General features: G+C 37.8%; 1 protein-coding gene across 2 annotated transcripts; it reads right to left on the reverse strand.

Moving 5' to 3' along the window:
• Positions 1–2114: 2114 nt before the first annotated feature.
• Positions 2115–19117, reverse strand: hook1 (hook microtubule-tethering protein 1). Of its 2 annotated transcripts, none has more exons than XM_027155178.2 (22): positions 18869–19117; positions 17063–17148; positions 15276–15348; positions 15104–15154; positions 14662–14794; positions 13642–13709; positions 12572–12634; positions 12393–12476; positions 10237–10400; positions 9478–9618; positions 9074–9275; positions 8572–8682; positions 8385–8472; positions 7667–7733; positions 7414–7554; positions 6108–6195; positions 5929–5960; positions 4719–4801; positions 4021–4121; positions 3509–3610; positions 3139–3207; positions 2115–3045 (listed from the first exon to the last, which is right to left on the reverse strand). In XM_027155178.2, exons 1-22 carry the CDS (start codon positions 18911–18913, stop codon positions 2890–2892), a joined length of 2148 nt encoding a protein of 715 aa, XP_027010979.1. In that variant the 5' UTR covers positions 18914–19117; the 3' UTR covers positions 2115–2889. The 2 variants fall into 2 exon arrangements, with proteins under 2 accessions (XP_027010979.1, XP_027010978.1); XM_027155177.2 differs by having other exon boundaries at positions 4021–4124; positions 18869–19115.
• Between the last annotated feature and the right edge of the window lie 1407 nt (positions 19118–20524).

Genomic DNA, 20524 nt, shown 5'->3' on the forward strand with positions numbered 1-20524 from the left:
AGAACATACTACAAGTCTTTAATGTGCTATTATTTACTGTAGATGTTCAATTTCCATCATCACTCTATTCTATGGGGTTCTCCAGTGGCAGAGCATCCAGTTCAATAACTTTTGAAAAGAGGCACACACCACTCCAAAACAAGTTGCTAAATATTTATTTGACCCTAAAGAACATACTACAAGTCTTTAATGTGCTATTATTTACTGTAGATGTTCAATTTCCATCATCACTCTATTCTATGGGGTTCTCCAGTGGCAGAGCATCCAGTTCAATAACTTTTGAAAAGAGGCACACACCACTCCAAAACAAGTTGCTAAATATTTATTTGACCCTAAAGAACATACTACAAGTCTTTAATGTGCTATTATTTACTCTAGATGTTATGTGCTATTATTTACTGTAGATGTTCAATTCTCATCATCACTCTATTCTATGGGGTTCTCCAGTGGCAGAGCATCCAGTTCAATAACTTTTGAAAAGAGGCACACACCACTCCAAAACAAGTTGCTAAATATTTGTTTGACCCTAAAGAACATACTACAAGTCTTTAATGTACTATTATTTACTCTATTTCAATTTCCATCATCACTCTATTCTATGGGGTTCTCCAGTGGCAGAGCATCCAGTTCAATAACTTTTGAAAAGAGGCACACACCACTCCAAAACAAGTTGCTAAATATTTATTTGACCCTAAAGAACATACTACAAGTCTTTAATGTGCTATTATTTACTCTAGATGTTATGTGCTATTATTTACTCTAGATGTTCAATTTCCATCATCACTCTATTCTATGGGGTTCTCCAGTGGCAGAGCATCCAGTTCAATAACTTTTGAAAAGAGGCACACACCACTCCAAAACAAGTTGCTAAATATTTATTTGACCCTAAAGAACATACTACAAGTCTTTAATGTGCTATTATTTACTGTAGATGTTCAATTTCCATCATCACTCTATTCTATGGGGTTCTCCAGTGGCACAGCATCCAGTTCAATAACTTTTGAAAAGAGGCACACACCACTCCAAAACAAGTTGCTAAATATTTATTTGACCCTAAAGAACATACTACAAGTCTTTAATGTGCTATTATTTACTCTAGATGTTATGTGCTATTATTTACTTTTGATGTTCAATTTCCATCATCACTCTATTCTATGGGGTTCTCCATCGGCAGAGCATCCAGTTCAATAACTTTTGAAAAGAGGCACACATCACTCCAAAACAAGTTGCTAAATATTTATTTGACCCTAAAGAATATACTACAAGTCTTTAATGTGTTATTATTTACTCTAGATGTTCAATTTCCATCATCACTCTATTCAATGGGGTTCTCCAGTGGCACAGCATCCAGTTCAATAACTTTTGAAAAGAGGCACACACCACTCCAAAACAAGTTGCTAAATATTTATTTGACCCTAAAGAACATACTACAAGTCTTTAATGTGCTATTATTTACTCTAGATGTTCAATTTCCATCATCACTCTATTCTATGGGGTTCTCCAGTGGCACAGCATCCAGTTCAATAACTTTTGAAAAGAGGCACACACCACTCCAAAACAAGTGTCTAAATATTTATTTGACCCTAAAGAACATACTACAAGTCTTTAATGTGCTATTATTTACTCTAGATGTTATGTGCTATTATTTACTGTAGATGTTCAATTCTCATCATCACTCTATTCTATGGGGTTCTCCAGTGGCAGAACATCCAGTTCAATAACTTTTGAAAAGAGGCACACACCACTCCAAAACAAGTTGCTAAATATTTATTTGACCCTAAAGAACATACTACAAGTCTTTAATGTGCTATTATTTACTCTAGATGTTATGTGCTATTATTTACTTTTGATGTTCAATTTCCATCATCACTCTATTCAATGGGGTTCTCCAGTGGCACAGCATCCAGTTCAATAACTTTTGAAAAGAGGCACACACCACTCCAAATCAAGTTGCTAAATATTTATTTGACCCTAAAGAACATACTACAAGTCTTTAATGTGCTATTATTTACTCTAGATGTTCAATTTCCATCATCACTCTATTCTATGGGGTTCTCCAGTGGCAGAGCATCCAGTTCAATAACTTTTGAAAAGAGGCACACACCACTCCAAAACAAGTTGCTAAATATTTATTTATTTAATTATAAAATGATACAGACAGCTTACTCTAATTAATTAAAGACTGGATATAGCACCTACATTTTCATTTCTATGATTGGTAATTGTTTCTGGTTTGCATTTGTTGATAAGAAAAGTAGACATTTAGGTAGTAGAAAAAAAATTGAGCATTTGGTGTCCAGCACCACGTATTCGTATTTCCTGATCCTTTATCCGTCATTATCATAGCTGATTTTGTGAGCATGCATGGAAGCTGAGAGATTAAATGCATATACACACATCTCTCTAAACAGATACACACTGAGGGGAATAGTAGTATTCATACTTATAATCATACACGTTACCTGACTGCATAGAATACTATCGGAAGTCCAGTTTAGCCTTCGTCATGCATCCTAAACCCAAGAACAAAAGATCGTGATATGTGTCTCTCTCCGAAATAATCATAAACAAGCCAGTAATACAGCTGTTTAAGTTTGCCCTATGTTACTAATTTCAGAGGCTGAAGTGTGCATGGTATAATTAAAGTGTAATATCCTGTAAAATTCAAGTTAGTGTGCTTGGTAACTGTTAAATCCTTGCTTGATTGTTTGTGTGTGTGTGTGTATATATATATATATATGGGGGGGGGGGGGGTTTCCCTAAGTGCTAACGTTCACATTATGGCGCGCTTGTCCCTTTATTTAGGAGTTCAAGGTGTTTAAGGTCACTTAAGTGTGCACTAGAGAAAAAGGAAAACCAGGTATATTGAGTAGAGGGAAGGTCATGTTATCACTTGGAGGAGCTGGCAGGCACGTTGATTGACATGGTGCGGCGTGCGCTGGTCACCTGACGTTGCTGGGCCAAGAAGGACTGACCAGGTGGCACCAGAGAGTTAGAGCAGCCACTCAGACGAGACTCGATCGCCAACTTGTGAAAATTCAGGCTCTGTGCAAACAAGTGTGTGTACGTGTTAGAGAGAAAGACATTGATTTGTACATGTACAATATTTACACAAAGTCTTAAAGAATTTCTCTTTACCTTATTGTACCATGCAGTCACTATCAGCTTCTCCTCATACTCTTTGAGCTTTGCCTGCTCACACTCTCTCTGTGGAGGACAATCAACAGATCATACAGGGCGAGAGGAAAAGGTTAACAAGAAAAACATGACATGGGCGTCGTCTGGAACAAAGTTTAGCTTGATGATGTCCTAAGTCTGTAACCTAATGAACCATGTATTTACTGATAGAGATTTCAAAGCACTTTTGTACATCATTGTGGATAAGGGCGTGTGCCAAATGTCGTAAATGTAAACATGCTGTGTTATAACGATGAATTAAAACCTTCTGACCAATCAGATTTGAGAGCATTACAGGGATGGGATATAAAACATAAAGCCAGATTTAGACCTCAAGAGAAATTATTCTCTTCTCCTTCTCTGACAGCTGGTTCTTCAGGGACTGGATTTCAGCTGAGGCTGGGTTCAATTTTGGGTCCAGTGCTCGGATCACCTGTTAAACACACAAACACACGCACACACACAGGCAGGCACACACAAAAACACACACACATGCACAGACACAATCAGTGTGTATGGAATTTTCTTCCTGTGTCTGTGTAGATTTCTCACTTACACAGATACACACTAAACTAATATACCTATTATGCTATTGTTTTTTATTTTTGTTTTTATTTCTTCAATCACAGTTATTTAGTGTTCAGTTTAAAAGAGTAAACTAGTAAAATGGATGTCATCAGAAGCTACTGGACAAAATACCATGTGGACATAAAATAATTAGTAGCAGCTCAGTGGTTAAGATGTTGGACTAATTATCAATAGGCTGGGAGCTCAGAGTACTTGTGTTTCTCTACACAAGTGAATATGTAGTTTTATGTGTTCTGAGTATCTGTGTGTAATTACATTGCGTGCTTTCTCCAGGTACATTTTGTATCTCTCCTCCATCGCTCTCATGTCATCGTCCTTCTTCTTCAGAGCAGCCATCAGTTCATCCACCTTCAGTGCTGCTGGAAAAGCAAAAGAACCTCAGATCAAAGGTTATATTCATGATCGACTGGAGTTCAGGTTTAAACGGATTAAAATGAAAAGAAACTGTGTGTGTGTGATTTATCAGTAACACTCAACACTTGGGAAAATCCTACATGTACTTTATTGTCTTATAATTAAAGGCATTTAAACGTACGGAACGTATGATTGCACTTTTTGTTTTCAGCTACAGATATCAATAATGAAATCTTGAGTATCAGCTGATTTGATATTGATTCCTTTAAAAACTACAAAGGTTCTGTCTAATTGAAGCACTTCATCCCTTACACTGTAAAGAAAGCTCCAATCTTATTGTATGCGCCATCTGATCCGAGAGTGTCTTTATTAAAATGTCTTTGTTTTTGTTTTGTTTGTTCTTTCTCACCTTGTCTTCAGGAATCTTTTTGTTTTATGATAAATATATAAATAAATAGATAAAGATATAGATCAATAAATAGAGATAGATATAGATAAATAAAAAGTTCGCTTACAAAAATACTGTTTCAAGGATTGAAGAGAATACAATATAAATGGTTGACTGCACAAAATGTGTATTTTTTATTTTTTAGACTTACAGGATTGAGAGACATCCGGCTGTAGGTCCTCCAGTAGCTCCTTCTTCTTCATGATCTCATCTTGTGCTTCGTTCAGCTGCACCCTGTGAGATCGAGCACACACACGAAGCTACAGCTCGGCTAATGCTTAGGCTGGAGGGGACTTTATATTTCAAAAACTTTTCTCGCTTCATTTTCCCGACATGATTTTATTAAAGTACATGTGGTCTTAATACTGTATATATGTGAATTGAAATATTTACCTGGATGATTAGAAACTCTAGGTAAAAACAATCCTGAGTTATACTGAGTTTCACACTGCTCACACTTTACCTGGGGCTAACAATTAATCCTGGCTCTTCATAATCAGACATAATCAGACCTAAAGCCTGGATTAGCCTTCTTCTTATTTGTATATTTGAGCCACCAACAAACATGAATGAACAAATACAGCACAAACTGCTTTTAATAACGTCTCGTCTCATGCTTTCACATCTGCACCACAGCAGGTACTGTTATCTTTCACAGCTTTCTAATCTTTATTTTGGTCAAACTTCCAGTGATTTGTTAAATACCACATTGTTTCACACTGTACAGGTTTAGCCCGGCATTAACATGGGTTAAACGGGTTAAAACCTGGGTTTAGAATGCCGATAACCCAGGATTAACTCCTGTGTGAAAAGCTCAAGAATGGAATAAAATAATGAAAATGAGGCTGTGGCTGATTCTTAAAAAACCCATTCTGTAGATTCATGAGAGTCATGTCAGGTGATTACTCAGAGTGAAACACCTCCTAGAGATGAGCTACATTTCTTCAAGACGAACGTCATCAGAATCGGCATCTTGGATTAATTAATTAATCATCCATAATTCCTTCAGGAAGGGAAACCTAATAGCAGACTGTTATTCATGGCATGAACCTCATGACTAACATCATTACGGAGCTTAACACCATCTGTATGAGTGTGTGTGTGAGTGTGTGAGTGTGAGTGTGTGAGTGTGTGAGTGTGTGTGTGCTCCCATCATTCTTATTATGCTACCAGTGGATTAAGCTACCGATACGGTATAAGATTGTAGATCTCCCATTAAATATCCCGACCAGCCGTCACTTCTGCTTACACTTCCATCTAGTAGTGAAGATCAGATTCCTTTATTGCAACACTACTCATACACTTCAGAAGGCTGATATAACACACTAAATCATCCACAATGAAAAAAATGTCTAACTTACATATGAGCATCCAGCTTCCTCTTCAGGTGAGACTAGAAAGAGGGAAAAAAGGAAGCAATCCACTTAAAGACATTTAGATGCTCATCATAGTGTGGTGTGTAGAGGAGGGAGATGAGACGAGGAAATGTGGACTGCACTGTGAGCCGCATGAACAGTGTGTGTTAGAGCAGCGCACTCACATCGTCGGGTTTGGCTCCCTGGGTCTGGAGAGCTTTCTGCAAATCTTCAACCTGCTGCTGCAGCTCACTGATGCGCTCTCCGTTCAACCTGAGAGAAAATATGGATGTCTACAGCTACAGCCACATTTAATGTACCACTATGATCATTTAGTACATCATTAGAACAAGCACTCGTTTGGTCCTGGAAATTGGGGAATCCTGTAAATGTCATGGACCATTCATTAACAAGCTCGGTGCAGGGAAACCAGTTTTTCCTACCAATGCTGACTCATGACATGATCATAGCTGACTTGTTAACATGTGTTAAACTTTATTAGCTAGCAAATGATTGCAGCTGTGTTCTAAACAGCTGGGTATCACAACGCTACCTGGAGACTGACAGCTAATATGATTTAAAAAAAATAAAATAAGTACCTGCATTTTGATCTTTTTAGGAAAAAAAACGATTTACATACAGAGTTTTACAGGAAACACCAGGTGCTGTGTCTGTTTTCAGTTTCTAGTACAAATGTTTACAGTAGAAACCTTTATTTTATTTGAATGAATATATGTTATGTACGGCAATTAGACATCGTGCACGTAACCTTTTCTGCGGTTTACAACAGAACTGAAACAGATCGGGGCAGTTTTCCTGAACACGTCTATGTTGACACTTTGGTGCAGGAAAGCAAACGATTTATAATTGACATTAGAATTTCATTTATTTGTAAAGTGTTAAATTTGACTTTTGGGTATAGTCCTTTTTCATCTTTAATCTCTTTAATCCTTTTGCATTTTTCTTTTTTTTTAGTCCTTGGGTCAAAGTGTCATTTATTTGGATTTCACTGAAATATTTCCTAATAAACACAGCTAACCGAGATCATAACATTGCCTGTAAAACATAATAAAAGTAAAAAGTACTTTGATAGATTTTAATTCACATTACCAAACGCAAAGCGTTCCCCATTTCTAGAGTCTATCCATGAGGATGATTAAATAAATAAATAAATAAACAAACAAACAAACAAATAAATAAAAAGTAGTACAATTCCACAAAAAAACATACATATTAACACTATACAGTACACCACTCCTGTACTACTGTACACTTCGTATTAGATGGCAGATGATATAATATTGGCTGATAATGTTGTCATTTGCTTAACGTTTACTATATCTGAGGTTTCAGTTATACAGTTTGTCTGAGAGAATTCACTTTCCATTTGTCTGCCATATGCGTGCTAAGGAGTAGAACGACACTTTTTTCACTATATCCAGTATGTGAGTGCAGTTGATGTCAGATGTTTAGACGTACACGATGTCTTACCTGTTCTCAGTTTCGAGCTCACTGCGTGAACGCCTTGCCTCCTCCAGCTGCATCTGGAGCTCAGTGATGCGCCCGTTCTCAGAGTCTTCCTGCTGCACTCGCAGCATCTTGTTCTCATGTTGCAAACGAATGAACTTCTCTCTGTTACACAAAACAAACGAAATAAAGCAGATATCAAAGCTCTCCTTCCTGTCAGAACATATATTATGAATCAGAAACTAATGAGTGCAGCACAATGAAAAACACACAATACCTGTACTCAGTGGGCAACATCTCAGCGGCCAAGTTGTCCCGGCTCGGACTCCCAGTCTTATACATTTCTATAGTTCAACAACATCCGTGGATTTGAAATTAATTTCTTCATTTCAGCTGACATGATTCTGAATGAATTTCTGTGCTTTGATTGATGAGGTTGTGTGTGTGAGACATAGAACCAGTCCTAATTGTTTACCAGCCTTCAGAGGTTCAAGTTTTCCTGCTCCAAACACCTGATTCAGCCCAGGAGCTCATTCTCAATCCCTCATTTGGTTCCAGTGTGTTTGTGAACAGAGAATGTTTGGGTTTCTATAACTGGAGTTAACACTACCTTCAAGTCCTCTTGGAAATATGGTAATTACAAGGTGACTGGGCTTGTTGTACACCAGCACAATGTTGTAATGCTGTATATTTCCACTACCAGTCACCACTATAGTTACAGCACCTACCAGAATGAATGTATTGATAACAGAAGATAAGATATAAAAAATAGCTGATGAGCTCCATATAACTTAACTAAGTAATTAATTAACCAATCAATTTATTTGTTTATTTGCTTATTAATTTGAACTCAGCCTCTTCTTTTTATTATTCCATATGTACAACTCACAGTAGCTCAAAAGCCTCTTATTTTGAAAATCGTGCTGTTTGCATGAGAAAAAGTCAGTGCATCATTAATGATATTTTGAAACACTGTGTTACTTCTAATAACGTACCTGCTTGCAGAAGCTGGTCTTGTTGAGCTTGTGTACAGCGAAGCTCCTCATTGGTCTCTTTTAAAGAGTCTCGCTCAATGATGATCCTCTGGCAGATAGGTATAAAAATACATACAATAAAATCAAATGCTAAAATCGGGGATGAGCTTTTTTATTCTGTGGATATAGAACTGATACAACTTTATACCTCTTTCTCCTTCAGTACGGCTTCATGCTTTTCTTCAAACTCTTTCATCTCGAAGGCCAGATTATCGGCTCTGCGAGTCTCTTCTGACAACTTCCTGTGAAGCTCCTGAACCTGATTTAAAAATATGTAAATGTGTACATCTGCATACCTAGGGTTGTGTATACCACACCTTTTAGATTATACTTCAGTCTTTGGGTAAGATTTTACATATTATTTACATATTTATGGACAAAAAATATATATATCTATAAAGACATATGTTCATAGTCATTCATAGAATAATTCTTATACAAATTTAATATATATTTAAAAAAATCTGCCAAAAGTTTCCAGACACAAAATGAATGAGAAATGATTTTCTATTATACATATAATGGACCACGGAGGTTCTCAAATGGTTCTCTCTTGTATGCTAAATAGTGAGGAAATACAGTAAACAGGAAGCCACCTGAACTTCAGCTGAACTGTGTGCTATAAAGGCATAAATTATGTATACGGTTACCTGTCTCTTGTACGACTCTAGCTGGGCACGAGCAGCGTTGGCTTTGCGAAGCTCCTCCTCCAGACTGACAGTGTTGTGCATATAAGTCATGTTCTTCTCTTCCAGAGCCTTCATCTGTCGTCTCAGGTCGCCAAGATCCTCCAGCTTTTTCCTGTACGTCTCCACAGATGCTTCAAGTTTCACTGCCCGGTCAGAGCAGCTCCTACACACACACACATTCATATGTCAGACTGATCAACTGACTGAACAGATAAATACAATGAGATGATTTCGAGACTTCACAAGTATCGAATATGTGAATTATGAATGTGTGAGCGAGTGAACTAAACATATGAAACCCTCAGGTAAATAGTTCACAGAAGACAATGTAATAAAAAATACACTCCTTTGAGTGAGTGATGCACCTCAGTATGTCAAGCTCGTCCTTCAGCGAGCGAGACTCCTCGGCCAGGCTGGTCAGTTCATCGTTACGATGCTGAAGCTCGACCAGCTGTTTCTCCAGCTCCTCACAGTGAATACGATAATCATCTTTGGCTGCCTCCAGTCTTACAGTCACATAGAACGACATGCAGAAGACAGAAAAACTGAAAAATCTGATTACTTACATGTATTATATTTATATATTTAGCAGACACCCTTATCCAGAGTGACTTACATTTTTATTTCGATTTATACAACTGAGCAATTGAGGGTTAAGGGCCTCGCTCAGGGGCCCAGCAGTGGCAGCTTGGTGGGCAGCTTGGGATTTGAACCCATGACCTTCTGGTCAGTAGTCCAACACCTTAACCACTGAGCTACCACATCCACATATAACATATATGTTGTATATATACAGTATATATAAAAACAACATGCAAAGCAAGCTGGTATTTCTTCATGTTCACATCACACAAATGCAATGGAACAAACAAAACAACCCACAAACAAACCATGCTCAGAGTTTCTCCTGAGTCTCAGACTGGTTGGTTTGTGGGTAATTTTAGAGATCATCTGGAGTGTCCACAGGTAAATGTTATATCAGCCTGAGACTCTAAGCACATCAAACAAACAGCTCTACAATATACACTGGGATAAAACTGTAGTAATCTGCACTGAGCTGTAATTTTCAGACTGTAAAGCTAGTACAGTTAAGGATTGTGTGAGCTCTATAGGCGAAAAAGTACCTGAAGTTCTCTTCTTGGAGCTGTTCTATCTGCAGCTGGAGCTGACTGTGTTTCTTCCCCGACGGAGTACTGGGATCGTCAAAGGAATCCAACTGATTGGTTCGATCCGTCAAGACATCGTTCTCCGCTAGAAGGCTATTCCGCTCTTCCTGCAGAATGGCCACCTGTTTACAGGGTCAGGGGTTAAAGTGGCTGTGTAAATAACCTTGTAGTAAAAGATCTTGTGATTGTCATTACAGGGACATTATTTAGCTGTGTTGCTTGTATTAGCAATAATGTTTCTTGGGGCCTTTTTACACCTGGTCACTTCATGTGTTGTCTCTGATCCGATAGCTATCTGATTTGTTAAAACTGTTCCATTTACATTAGTCCACATAAATGCGTCTTGGCGAATCAGATATCGATCCGATCTTTCTACTCCGCCCAAAACGCAAATATATTTTACCTCATTTCCGAGGGGTAATTGAAATGGAACACACTTTTGGTGTATGCGGTTGCTACAAAAAACAGCATTTACTGTTTGCTGCATTTTCGCTGGCGGCAGCAGCGCATTTTAAGACCCAACGAGACACCTGGGTGAAAGATCGGAGCGCTGGTGGGAAAACATATTTGTTTCTGGCGCGATGCGCGAATCGCGAGTCACCTGCGAGCGACGTACTTCCGTTTGTGAGGAGTATAGCGCTGACGTATGTGGCTCTAACAACCACATGCATTTACACCTGTCCAGTTTCATCTGAAATGCGTCCCAGACCACCTCCTGAAGGGGTTTGAACGATTGGAATTTTATCCGTCACGAAAACGTTTCGGAGGGCTTTTTACCTGGTCTTTTTACCATCGGATAGCTATCGGATCACAGAAAACATTAGGTGAAAGTGACATACGGCTAAGTACGGTGACCCATACTCAGAATTTGTTCTCTGCATTTGACCCATCCAAAGTGCACACACACAGCAGTGAACACACACACACACACTGTGAACACACACGAGGAGCAGTGGGCAGCCATTTATGCTGCGGCGCCCGGGGAGCAGTTGGCACCTCAAGGGCATCTCAGTCGTGGCCGGCCCGAGACTCGAACCCACAACCTTAGGATTACGAGTCAGACTCTCTAACCATTAGGCCACAACCAGGTGTAAAAAAACCCCATTAATTACAGATGGAAAACCGTAACGATGCATTCTTCAAATAGATAAGTATAAAGAAGTATAATCAAATTTCAAAGACAGAATTCCATCAGTACCTTTTTGAAAACAATTCCTAATATTTAAAACACCAATGAAAATGTTATAAAGCAGGAAAACTTTCACAGTAAGAACGAGAGAATATCGAAAAAGAAATAAGTGCATGGATATTAGCTGATGTTAACCACCGAATGAGTCTTAAATGTTAAATTTAATGGTTTTTTTATGTTTTTTTTTAAACAACACAAACACAGCTGCAGCGGGGGATTTGTGAGAACTTCCCCCAGTGTTAGGTTGTTAGGTTGGTTAGGGCAAGGCTTTAGTAAGGTTTCGGTAAGGCTCTACAGCCATGCATTTGGACTTACCTCTTAGTCACCAAGGACACGTTTCTACTCAATCTGTCAAAAATCAGTCAGCAGTGGATCAGCTTACAACAGTGTGAAGAAAAGATTACACTGACTACACAGATAAAGCCCTGAACGTGGCCTCAGAATTTAGTCCAACAAAACCTGTTGTTCTAGGTGTATAATTAGTGGAGGCATTCTACAAAAGCCTGAACAGCCTGAATGTAATATAAAACACTGCAGGATCAAACCTGAACTGTATTGATTTCTGTTTTTAAAATGCTTCATCAATAGTAAGAGAGGAACAACCATCAGCTTAAAAACCATCAGAGCTCATGGATTCGGTTTCTAGAAATGTGGCCTGTAAAGCAATCGGCCTACTTTCAAATGATAAAGGAGCCACAAACATCAGATCAGCCTTTGTTAAAGTATTTCATCCTGGTGTTTGGACAGGGTTGTACAGTACATCAGCTGAAGCAAGGTTTTATCTTAGCTACAAGTAGAATATTTGATCTGGTTCCATGTTCCCCAACAGACATTTACAGATACTGCAAGAAGTTAGTGAGCTGCAAGAACCAACACCTTCACGATCATGTGTCTTTGCCACGATGCCTGCAATCAAATTCCTCACCTGGATGTCGAGCTCTTGGCAGCGTTGAGCTAGCTCATCTTTCTCTGCCATCAGCTCGGTCAAGTCTTCCAGAGCTTTCTTCAGCTGCCAAACACATGCATTTCAAAATCTTATAAAATACACATCAAAGTCAAGACAAAGGATCTTTCAGCATGTAATCGCTCAATCGACTCTCTTACCTGATGTTCAATGTCACCCTGTGGCTCGGTCCCAATCTGGGTCATGGACTCTTTACTCATTAGCTGCAAAAATATTTTACATTAAATTATAATTAGGCAAAGAACGAGAAGATTTAGATTTAGATTTAACAGAGTAAGAAAATAAATTCAATTCAATTTTATATGCATAGAGGTTTTAACAATGGATTTTGTCATACAGCCCTTTTTACCAATGTTTCGTTCAAATGATTTATTGGCACTGATATAAAACGAGTCAGGACTGTTGGTGACAAGACATTAAAGACAATACTGAACATGTGCACAATCAAAACTGACACAAATTCCATTATTTGGCCTCTGGGGAAAAAGAGTTAAGTTTACATTTATCTCTAACAAGCAGGTCAATCACGTGCAAAAGATTAAGTCTATTTGGTTGAAGTTATGGGGTAAAAATAAATCCTATTTCTTATTGAATTTTGTAACAAAGTGCATTTGGTTCATGATTTTACATTTTTGCATTTCACAGGGTGAAGAAAATGTGGAAAAGCAAGCAAAATAAAGTAGCACTAATCTGTCAGATAACTCTCCTAACTAGCACGACATGGAGTTATCAAGCAGTTAAATATGTCGAGAGGAAAATAATGATGCCACTTTACAAGATGTTTTTACTTGAGATATAAGGAGAGAAAGCTACAGCTCAGAGCCAACACCTTTACCAACTACTTGGCAACTTTTTGTTGAGGAAACGGCACAATCATAAATCATCAGCAGGACGAGATACGGTCTATATCTATACCGTCATTCCCTCAATTCCCTTCCATTAGTCTGTATAAATACACAAATAAATGCCACTAGCAATTCTTAAGAAATTAGATGACTGCTGACTAAAATATGAGGCTGGTCTCACACATGATGGAGCTTCCACTTAATTATATATAATATATAAATATAATATATTATTAATATAAATAATATATTTATAATATATTAAGATAATGCATTTCCGATGTAGCAGAAAAATAATTAAAAACAGAAACTTGAATGAAACAAATAGAATAATTAGAAGTAAAAGAAACTTAACGCAGACTGACCTCCTGAATGGCTGTCATGACTACATGCTGCACAGATTCCTCCAGAGTCATTATGATCTGGATATATTCTAGAGAAAGAGTTACAGTCAAACACACGATAACCATCACGAACATGGTTCATCACCACAAATAAAAAAGAACAAGCAAAAATCTTAGCGAGTGATAATATCTCAAATCTTGTCTAACTGTTCCTTATTATAAGAATACAGCAAACCAAATATAAGATTATTAAACTGATTTATAGCCCTATATTACCTATGAGAGCTTGAGAGATTGTTTTACTGTTTTTCTAAAAATCAATGTTTAAAATGAGCAAAATATTTTACTAATAGACCAAGAAAAGTTTAAAAATGGATTAAAATGTCTAGAAAGAGGTTTAATGATTTGAAGGTGCATCCTAAATCCCACGCACTTCTCGGCTCCTCTGTGTAGCATAAAAAGTGTGAGTAGTTTGTTCATACTAAAAATTCAAAAAAGAAGAAGTGCACGTCAAGCACCAAGATGATGCACGAATTTATATGATAAATTGAAGTGTGGAACGTTGGATTCTTCATAGACTCAACGCTCTAGATTTGTTTATGTAGTGAAAGGGGGCGGGGCTACCAGGCACCGATGCTGTATGACAAAAAGAGTTCAAGATGGCCGACGACACTCTGGTGCGCTAGACGAGTTACAGTTGTCTTTTACATTAGCTCACGAGTAGTGATCAGCACAAAAACCCTGTTCCGTTAGAGACTGTGAGACAATAGTGCATAGCATGTAACAGGTCATTTGGGACACAGTTCTAGATTTAGTTTCTCATAATCTTACAACATGAAACAATAGATCATTTTGAATTTATTATATGAAGATATTTTAACCTGTTAGGACCCCATTTCTTGCACTGCGAGCACACAGCACAGAGCAGTAGGGGTAGTAAATCGTCAGATACAGATCAGTAAAGTGGTGATTCGCTGAATTACTGAATAATGCAATCGAATACAGTGCTAGTAGGAAATTTGTGGTGAGTAGAACAGGTACCTTGTTTCCGATCACAGTTTACTGCACAGCCGAGGAGGAGTTGCAGAAGGCGCCCAAGCTCCACGGGGTCGGAAAGTTCGGCCACGCGCACCACATCAGGCATTGGGAAGCCTGAGATCTGCTGATTCAGAACCTAGCACAAAGCACAAAGACACACACACACACACACACACACACTAAATAAGCAAATGATAAAGGAGATGAATAACACTGAAGGAGGCAAGGCGAGCAACAGAGAGAGAAAACGTGGTAGATCAGCAAAATGGAGCAAAAATATGGCATAAGGATAATTAATAAAGAATAAAGAAAAACTTTGCTGCTATCTAGATGGATATGATTTATGTATGAACCAAAGGCACTGCTGTATAGAGGCAATAACCGATGCTGAGAAGACTTGTGCTATCTAAAAGCATGTTCATTCTTTGTCAAGTCTCCACCATACCTCGTTATAGTAATCAACAATCATCTGCAAGATCTTCTTGAGGTTGTTCAACTGCAGAAAAAACACAATAGGAAAAAAAAGTAAGAAAACATTTTTAAAAAAATGCTAGATGATGTATAATGGAAACCCCTCAATGTGGATATTCTGCACAGCAGGACGTTCAGTAGTTTACCTTGAGTCTCAGGTTATCCCCAACATCATCCTTAATCCGCGTCAGCCAGCTGTCACTGAACCAGGACGGATCTCTAAACAAGAACAGGTTAATGGAGTGCGAGGAATAGCACTGTAATTCTGCTGTGAGTAAATCAATTATAAACAACATTTCTGTAAGGAGAAAGTTTCAGAATGTATGACTCCTGGAAAGCCTCGTGCCAAGAACAATGACGGTCTGAATACTAGCGGCAAATGAAGTGTTATAATGTTAAGGTTATAGTGAATAAATTCAACTCCTGTCAGAGATACACTGTAAAACTAGAACATTGTTTTTTTTTTAAATGTATTTATTCATTCATTCATTCATTCATTCATATCCTGTATTTTTTATCTACTGTCTTAGTTTTTGCTCCAAACATCATCTCATGGTTCCTGTACAGTAACAATAAAGCTATCATATCTGTTTAATCTTATTTTAACTGCACAGCAATGTAAATCCTTGATAAGACTATAAACTATTAAGACTGATGTGTATCTGAGTATCAACACTGAGAAGTCTAATCCTGAATCTTAACAAGTTGTATGCAGATATACACCTTTTTTTATATATGTATGCTATTTTTGGTGAGTTCTTGATCAGGAGTGTAGAATGTTATACAGAAAGCACCGTAGTGAGTGCTGCAGGTTTTTTATTTCAATCAATCAGGAGCCACCTGAGTCTACTGAAAGCCTGAGATCATCTGATTAAACATGTGGAATCAAGTATGGCTCATTTTAATTGGAATGAAACCCTGCACCCATACCGGATCTTTCCGGATTACATTATACAACCCTGTTCTTGATGAATATTCACTGCAAGTATATTTTTCTCCACAATCCAAGGCAAATTCAATTGCATATTCTAAAACTTGTAATTATATATTAAGGCACGGTTAACACTGGGGTCCATGTACAGAGTATTAAGTGACTTTAAACCATAAGCAGTCGATCAAAAGCTAAAATCTGACACAGCTGGATTTCCTGAATGTGAATGTCATTTTAAGTAGCCTTGATGTGACCTTGACTATATATATGAATCAATGACAATTGTATTGAATTAATACTCGACGAGTATTAAATTAAAATGAATAAGAATTATCTACCAACAAACACTTCTTACTGAGGGAAAATAAAGAAATGGACCATTTACCTGCATAATTACCACTGAAATCAACAGTAACATTAGACACCAGCATGACATTATTGACTGACTTCTATCTTTGAATATCAAGGCTTATAAATAAATACAATATTTACAGTATACTGATTTGTAAATATGACATTGTTCATCTAGTAATGACTGCATATTTAGCAGAACCTGAAGGCAGCATTAGGTCCTAAATACGAACAGGCAAGAAACATCTCTAACACAAGGGAAGGGAAAACTGAACCTAAGAAAATAATTTTGACCTTGCTGTGACCTTCATGCTGTTTGGATCAATTCCATAATATAATCAGTTCATTTGTTGGCTTCGATACTAATTTCCTATAAATCCTACAAATACACGTTCATGAGATATCGAAGCTAAAGGGAATCTCGGACGGGCGCATGAACAACCAGCAAACATGATGAAATCCCCACCAATAAAAATGGCAAAATAAAAATGTTTCTTACTATTGAACATATCCGTGCTCAAGTAACACCCCGCATAATACCCACCCAAAACATCAACAATTCTATAAAATATTCAGGAATGGAAATGCTAAAAAAAATAAAATGGTTGAATCAGCCATGGATAAAAAGAGAGGAATAAAAGTTGCACTTACATCTGATGCAGAGCCTGTGCCATAGCAGCACCTGTGGTCAGATCCGCCACGGTCGTACATGGTGCTGCGGTGTTAAACGTTTGCAGCTGAAGACATATACAAAAGCAAACCAAATATCCCTGATTACTTGCATGCAAATACGTATGTGCATGCAGTATCCACCCTCATTCCCAAAGACTGCTAGAGTAAAGCGAAAAGGTTTACTTCACTCAAAGACACAGATACTTCTATATTTTTCATGTCATTCAGTTAATCCCATAGCCGTGCCAGGAGTAGAAACACTACATGGTCTGTTGTAGTGTTTAGTGTAAGCAAAAGAGTGTAGAAGCTTATGGAGTACTGTTGTATAGGCTGTGGTTTGTGCTGTACTGTGTCTCAAATAGACAGAAACTACATGAGTTAAACCTATAGGTCAACATGACATATCAAACTGTGCATATTTAAATGAACCATATTCACTATAGTAAAGCATTTTTTTATATATAACTTTGCAACAATAATTCATATCCTAGACAAACATATTCGCAAAAAACAGGATCACAGAGATCAAGACCAACACAAAATAGTCTGCACTTTGTATAGTTCAGTATACATTCTGTTATATTCTATTTTACCCACATTACATATCTCATACTATGTGTCTCTATATGTTTATTATCTGTCTGCAATAATTTATTCTATTCTATTTTTATTATGTGTTTGTCGTTCATTGTTGGCCCTGTGCATTAGTCCACTGTGGGACGAGTAACTAAAGAAAATCATTACACTACAGGTACATCACCAAAATTCCATAGTGATATCATGATTAATAACAATAGAAATATGTATGCATTTGTACTCAGTGAGTGTAGAACCATATCCTTTAGCTTGAGTTATGGAAATGGAAATTACACAACAATTTAACATGACAAAAGCTAATTAATCAACAGGTTGTTAACCTGTCACTTTTAAATTATTCGTCTAACTACAAAGAGAGCAAAAGATCGTGGACACCTGGATACCAAACACCATATGGGCTTGTTTGAACAACATCCCATTACAGATTTATAACATGCACCAATCTACTGTGAAGTCTTTACCCTAGATGTTGCAGTGTGTCTGTGGGGATTAGTGATCATTCAGCTACAAGAGCATTAGCGAGATCAGACACTGAGTGTTTGATAAGAGTTAGGAGGACTGGGGTTCATTCTGTGTTCATCCCAAAGGTGTTCAGTGGAGAATCAGGGCTCTGTGGAGGACACTTGAGTTCCTCCACTTGAACCTTAACACACCATGTCTTCGCGTCACTTTTGCACAGGGGATTTGTCATGCTGGAACTGATACAGTATAAACAGACATTATATACAATCGTGTTCCTTTAACTTTGTGGTTTATGGAAGAATCACTTCTAGGTGAGATGGTCGAGTGTCCACAAAGTTTTGGCCTTATAGTGGCTGCTGATCCAAAGTTATTAATATATCATCAGAAAAAATAAAACCTCCTAAATAGCAAATTAGATAATAATGGAAATATTTAGATGTTTAGACCTGTGATACTTAGCAATTCGGCTATCTATGTTTATCTATGTTTCCATGGAACATGAGCTAAGGAGCAAGCGTTAAATCTGTGCGTCAAATACAAGCATCAGAGCTGATGTGAACGTCTTCACTAAGCTTTAGTTGTATTATAATGTAAACACGGTGCACGACATCAGGCTACCTGCGACAGGTAGTGATATCGTCATTGATTTACGGCAACATAAATACACCTAGAACCAGAGGACGCTCGGGGGGTCAGAAGGATAAATAACAATGAATATAAACTTACCCAAATAATCAGGCTCTCACATAACACCGTTTTGTTCACATCCATCTCTCTAACCGTCGCAGCTCGAACATATATAGTTTTTTCGTCCACCTGTCAACAATGCGCTTCCCTTTTCCGCTGCGTTTGACCTCACCTGGAGGCGGACGTTACGGTCGGCGCGCTCCACGTCCGGGTCTGATGTGAGTGCGCACTGTTTGTGTCGTAATGTGTTGGTGAATCGGAGCGGCGCAGTGCGTGCGCGCTCTGTTGATGCGGATTGGAGGATTGACGGGATCAAAGCGCAGGACTGAGGAGTGAAAAGCCAATTATGCTTTGAGTTCAAGAGAAAAGAACAGCCAATCAGAATGCGGCACGAAAATGCCTGACACTGGGCTTATACATTAAAAATATATATTCAAATCGTTTATTTCGGTAAAATGTATACAATTTAACCGGTATTGCTATAGCCTGGTAAATCCTAGTACTAATAATTTATAACAAATAACTACAAAATAAGAGTAAATGCCTATAAGAATATAAGGACTATAGTATATAAGCTAATAACTCAAGTTGTGGAAAAAATATTACAAAATGCAATAAGCAGGTAAAAAATAAAATGTCTATAAACCTTTGTTAAATATGCAGGTTTTTGTTTTAAAACAAAATACATCATGGCAGATTTTTCCCCCCAAACTTTATTATGATATAGCAACCAACAAGTGAAAATAATGATCATACGGCTGTCATCGCTTTTTGTGATTGTGATTAAACCTAAATAAAGATGAGTTATTTTTTCTAGGATTATCTTGACATGTTACTGCAGACTCCAAATGGTTTATTACCATTACAATGTACCATGGAACACTGTGAAGGCCGTCATCAACAAATAGAGAAAATGGAGCACTGCAGTTAACTGATCAACTATAGTTGTGAATACATTTAAAGCATTTAGCAGACACTCTTATCTTACATTTATTTTAGTTTATACAACTGAGCAATTGAGGGTTAAGGACCTTGCTCAGATAAAGAGTGGCAGCTTGGTTGAACTAAGATTTGAACTCATGACCTTCTGATCAGTAGCCCAACACCTTAACCACTGAGCTGCCACATCCCCTAGAGCTTGAGTTAGTGAATCATGGATAGCTGAGATCTATTTGGTAAAAGTGGAATCACTTTACTAAAGAGAGAAGAAAGAGGAATATGGGTAGAACGGTTCAAGCTATTTAGAAGCCTAGAGTCTTGTAGTAACTGTGGTGAGCAGAAAAGCATCTCAGAACATACAGCACTTTAAGCCTTGGTACGGATATACAACACCACACGAGGAAGCCACATCGAGTTCAAAAACAGGAATTAGAGTCTGTAGTGGCTGAAACTGGACAGTTGGATTTTTTTCAATCCTCAACTGTTCAGAAACTGTGCCTACAGTAGACTTAGACAGCAGATCATCTCAAATCATATAATGACTGTTTAACAAAGATCATTTATTTAAAAAGCACTCTTTTGGAGAGTAAGTGAAGGCACTGTGCCATTATGTTTTACTGTAGTACATTAAATATGCTGAAGTGTTCTTGAGCTATCTAGATGGAAATAATGTATGTATATCTGCAGGAGCAGATATCAGGAGCTGCTGAAAATAACCAGTAAACTTCACATGGACTTGGCATTCACTGCAGCTGT

Source organism: Tachysurus fulvidraco, chromosome 16 (assembly GCF_022655615.1).
Source record: "Tachysurus fulvidraco isolate hzauxx_2018 chromosome 16, HZAU_PFXX_2.0, whole genome shotgun sequence".
Taxonomy (NCBI): domain Eukaryota; kingdom Metazoa; phylum Chordata; class Actinopteri; order Siluriformes; family Bagridae; genus Tachysurus; species Tachysurus fulvidraco.

Excerpts from the sequence above, each read along its gene's own strand:
- hook1 (XM_027155177.2), bottom strand. The coding sequence starts at position 18,913 with ATGGATGTGAACAAAACGGTGTTATGTGAGAGCCTGATTATTTGG. Across the intron at positions 9,619-10,236 it reads CTCCAAGAAGAGAACTTCAG|ACTGGAGGCAGCCAAAGATG; the intron begins GTACTTTTTCGC and ends TGTGACTGTAAG. Across the intron at positions 8,473-8,571 it reads CCGTACTGAAGGAGAAAGAG|AGGATCATCATTGAGCGAGA; the intron begins GTATAAAGTTGT and ends CCTATCTGCCAG.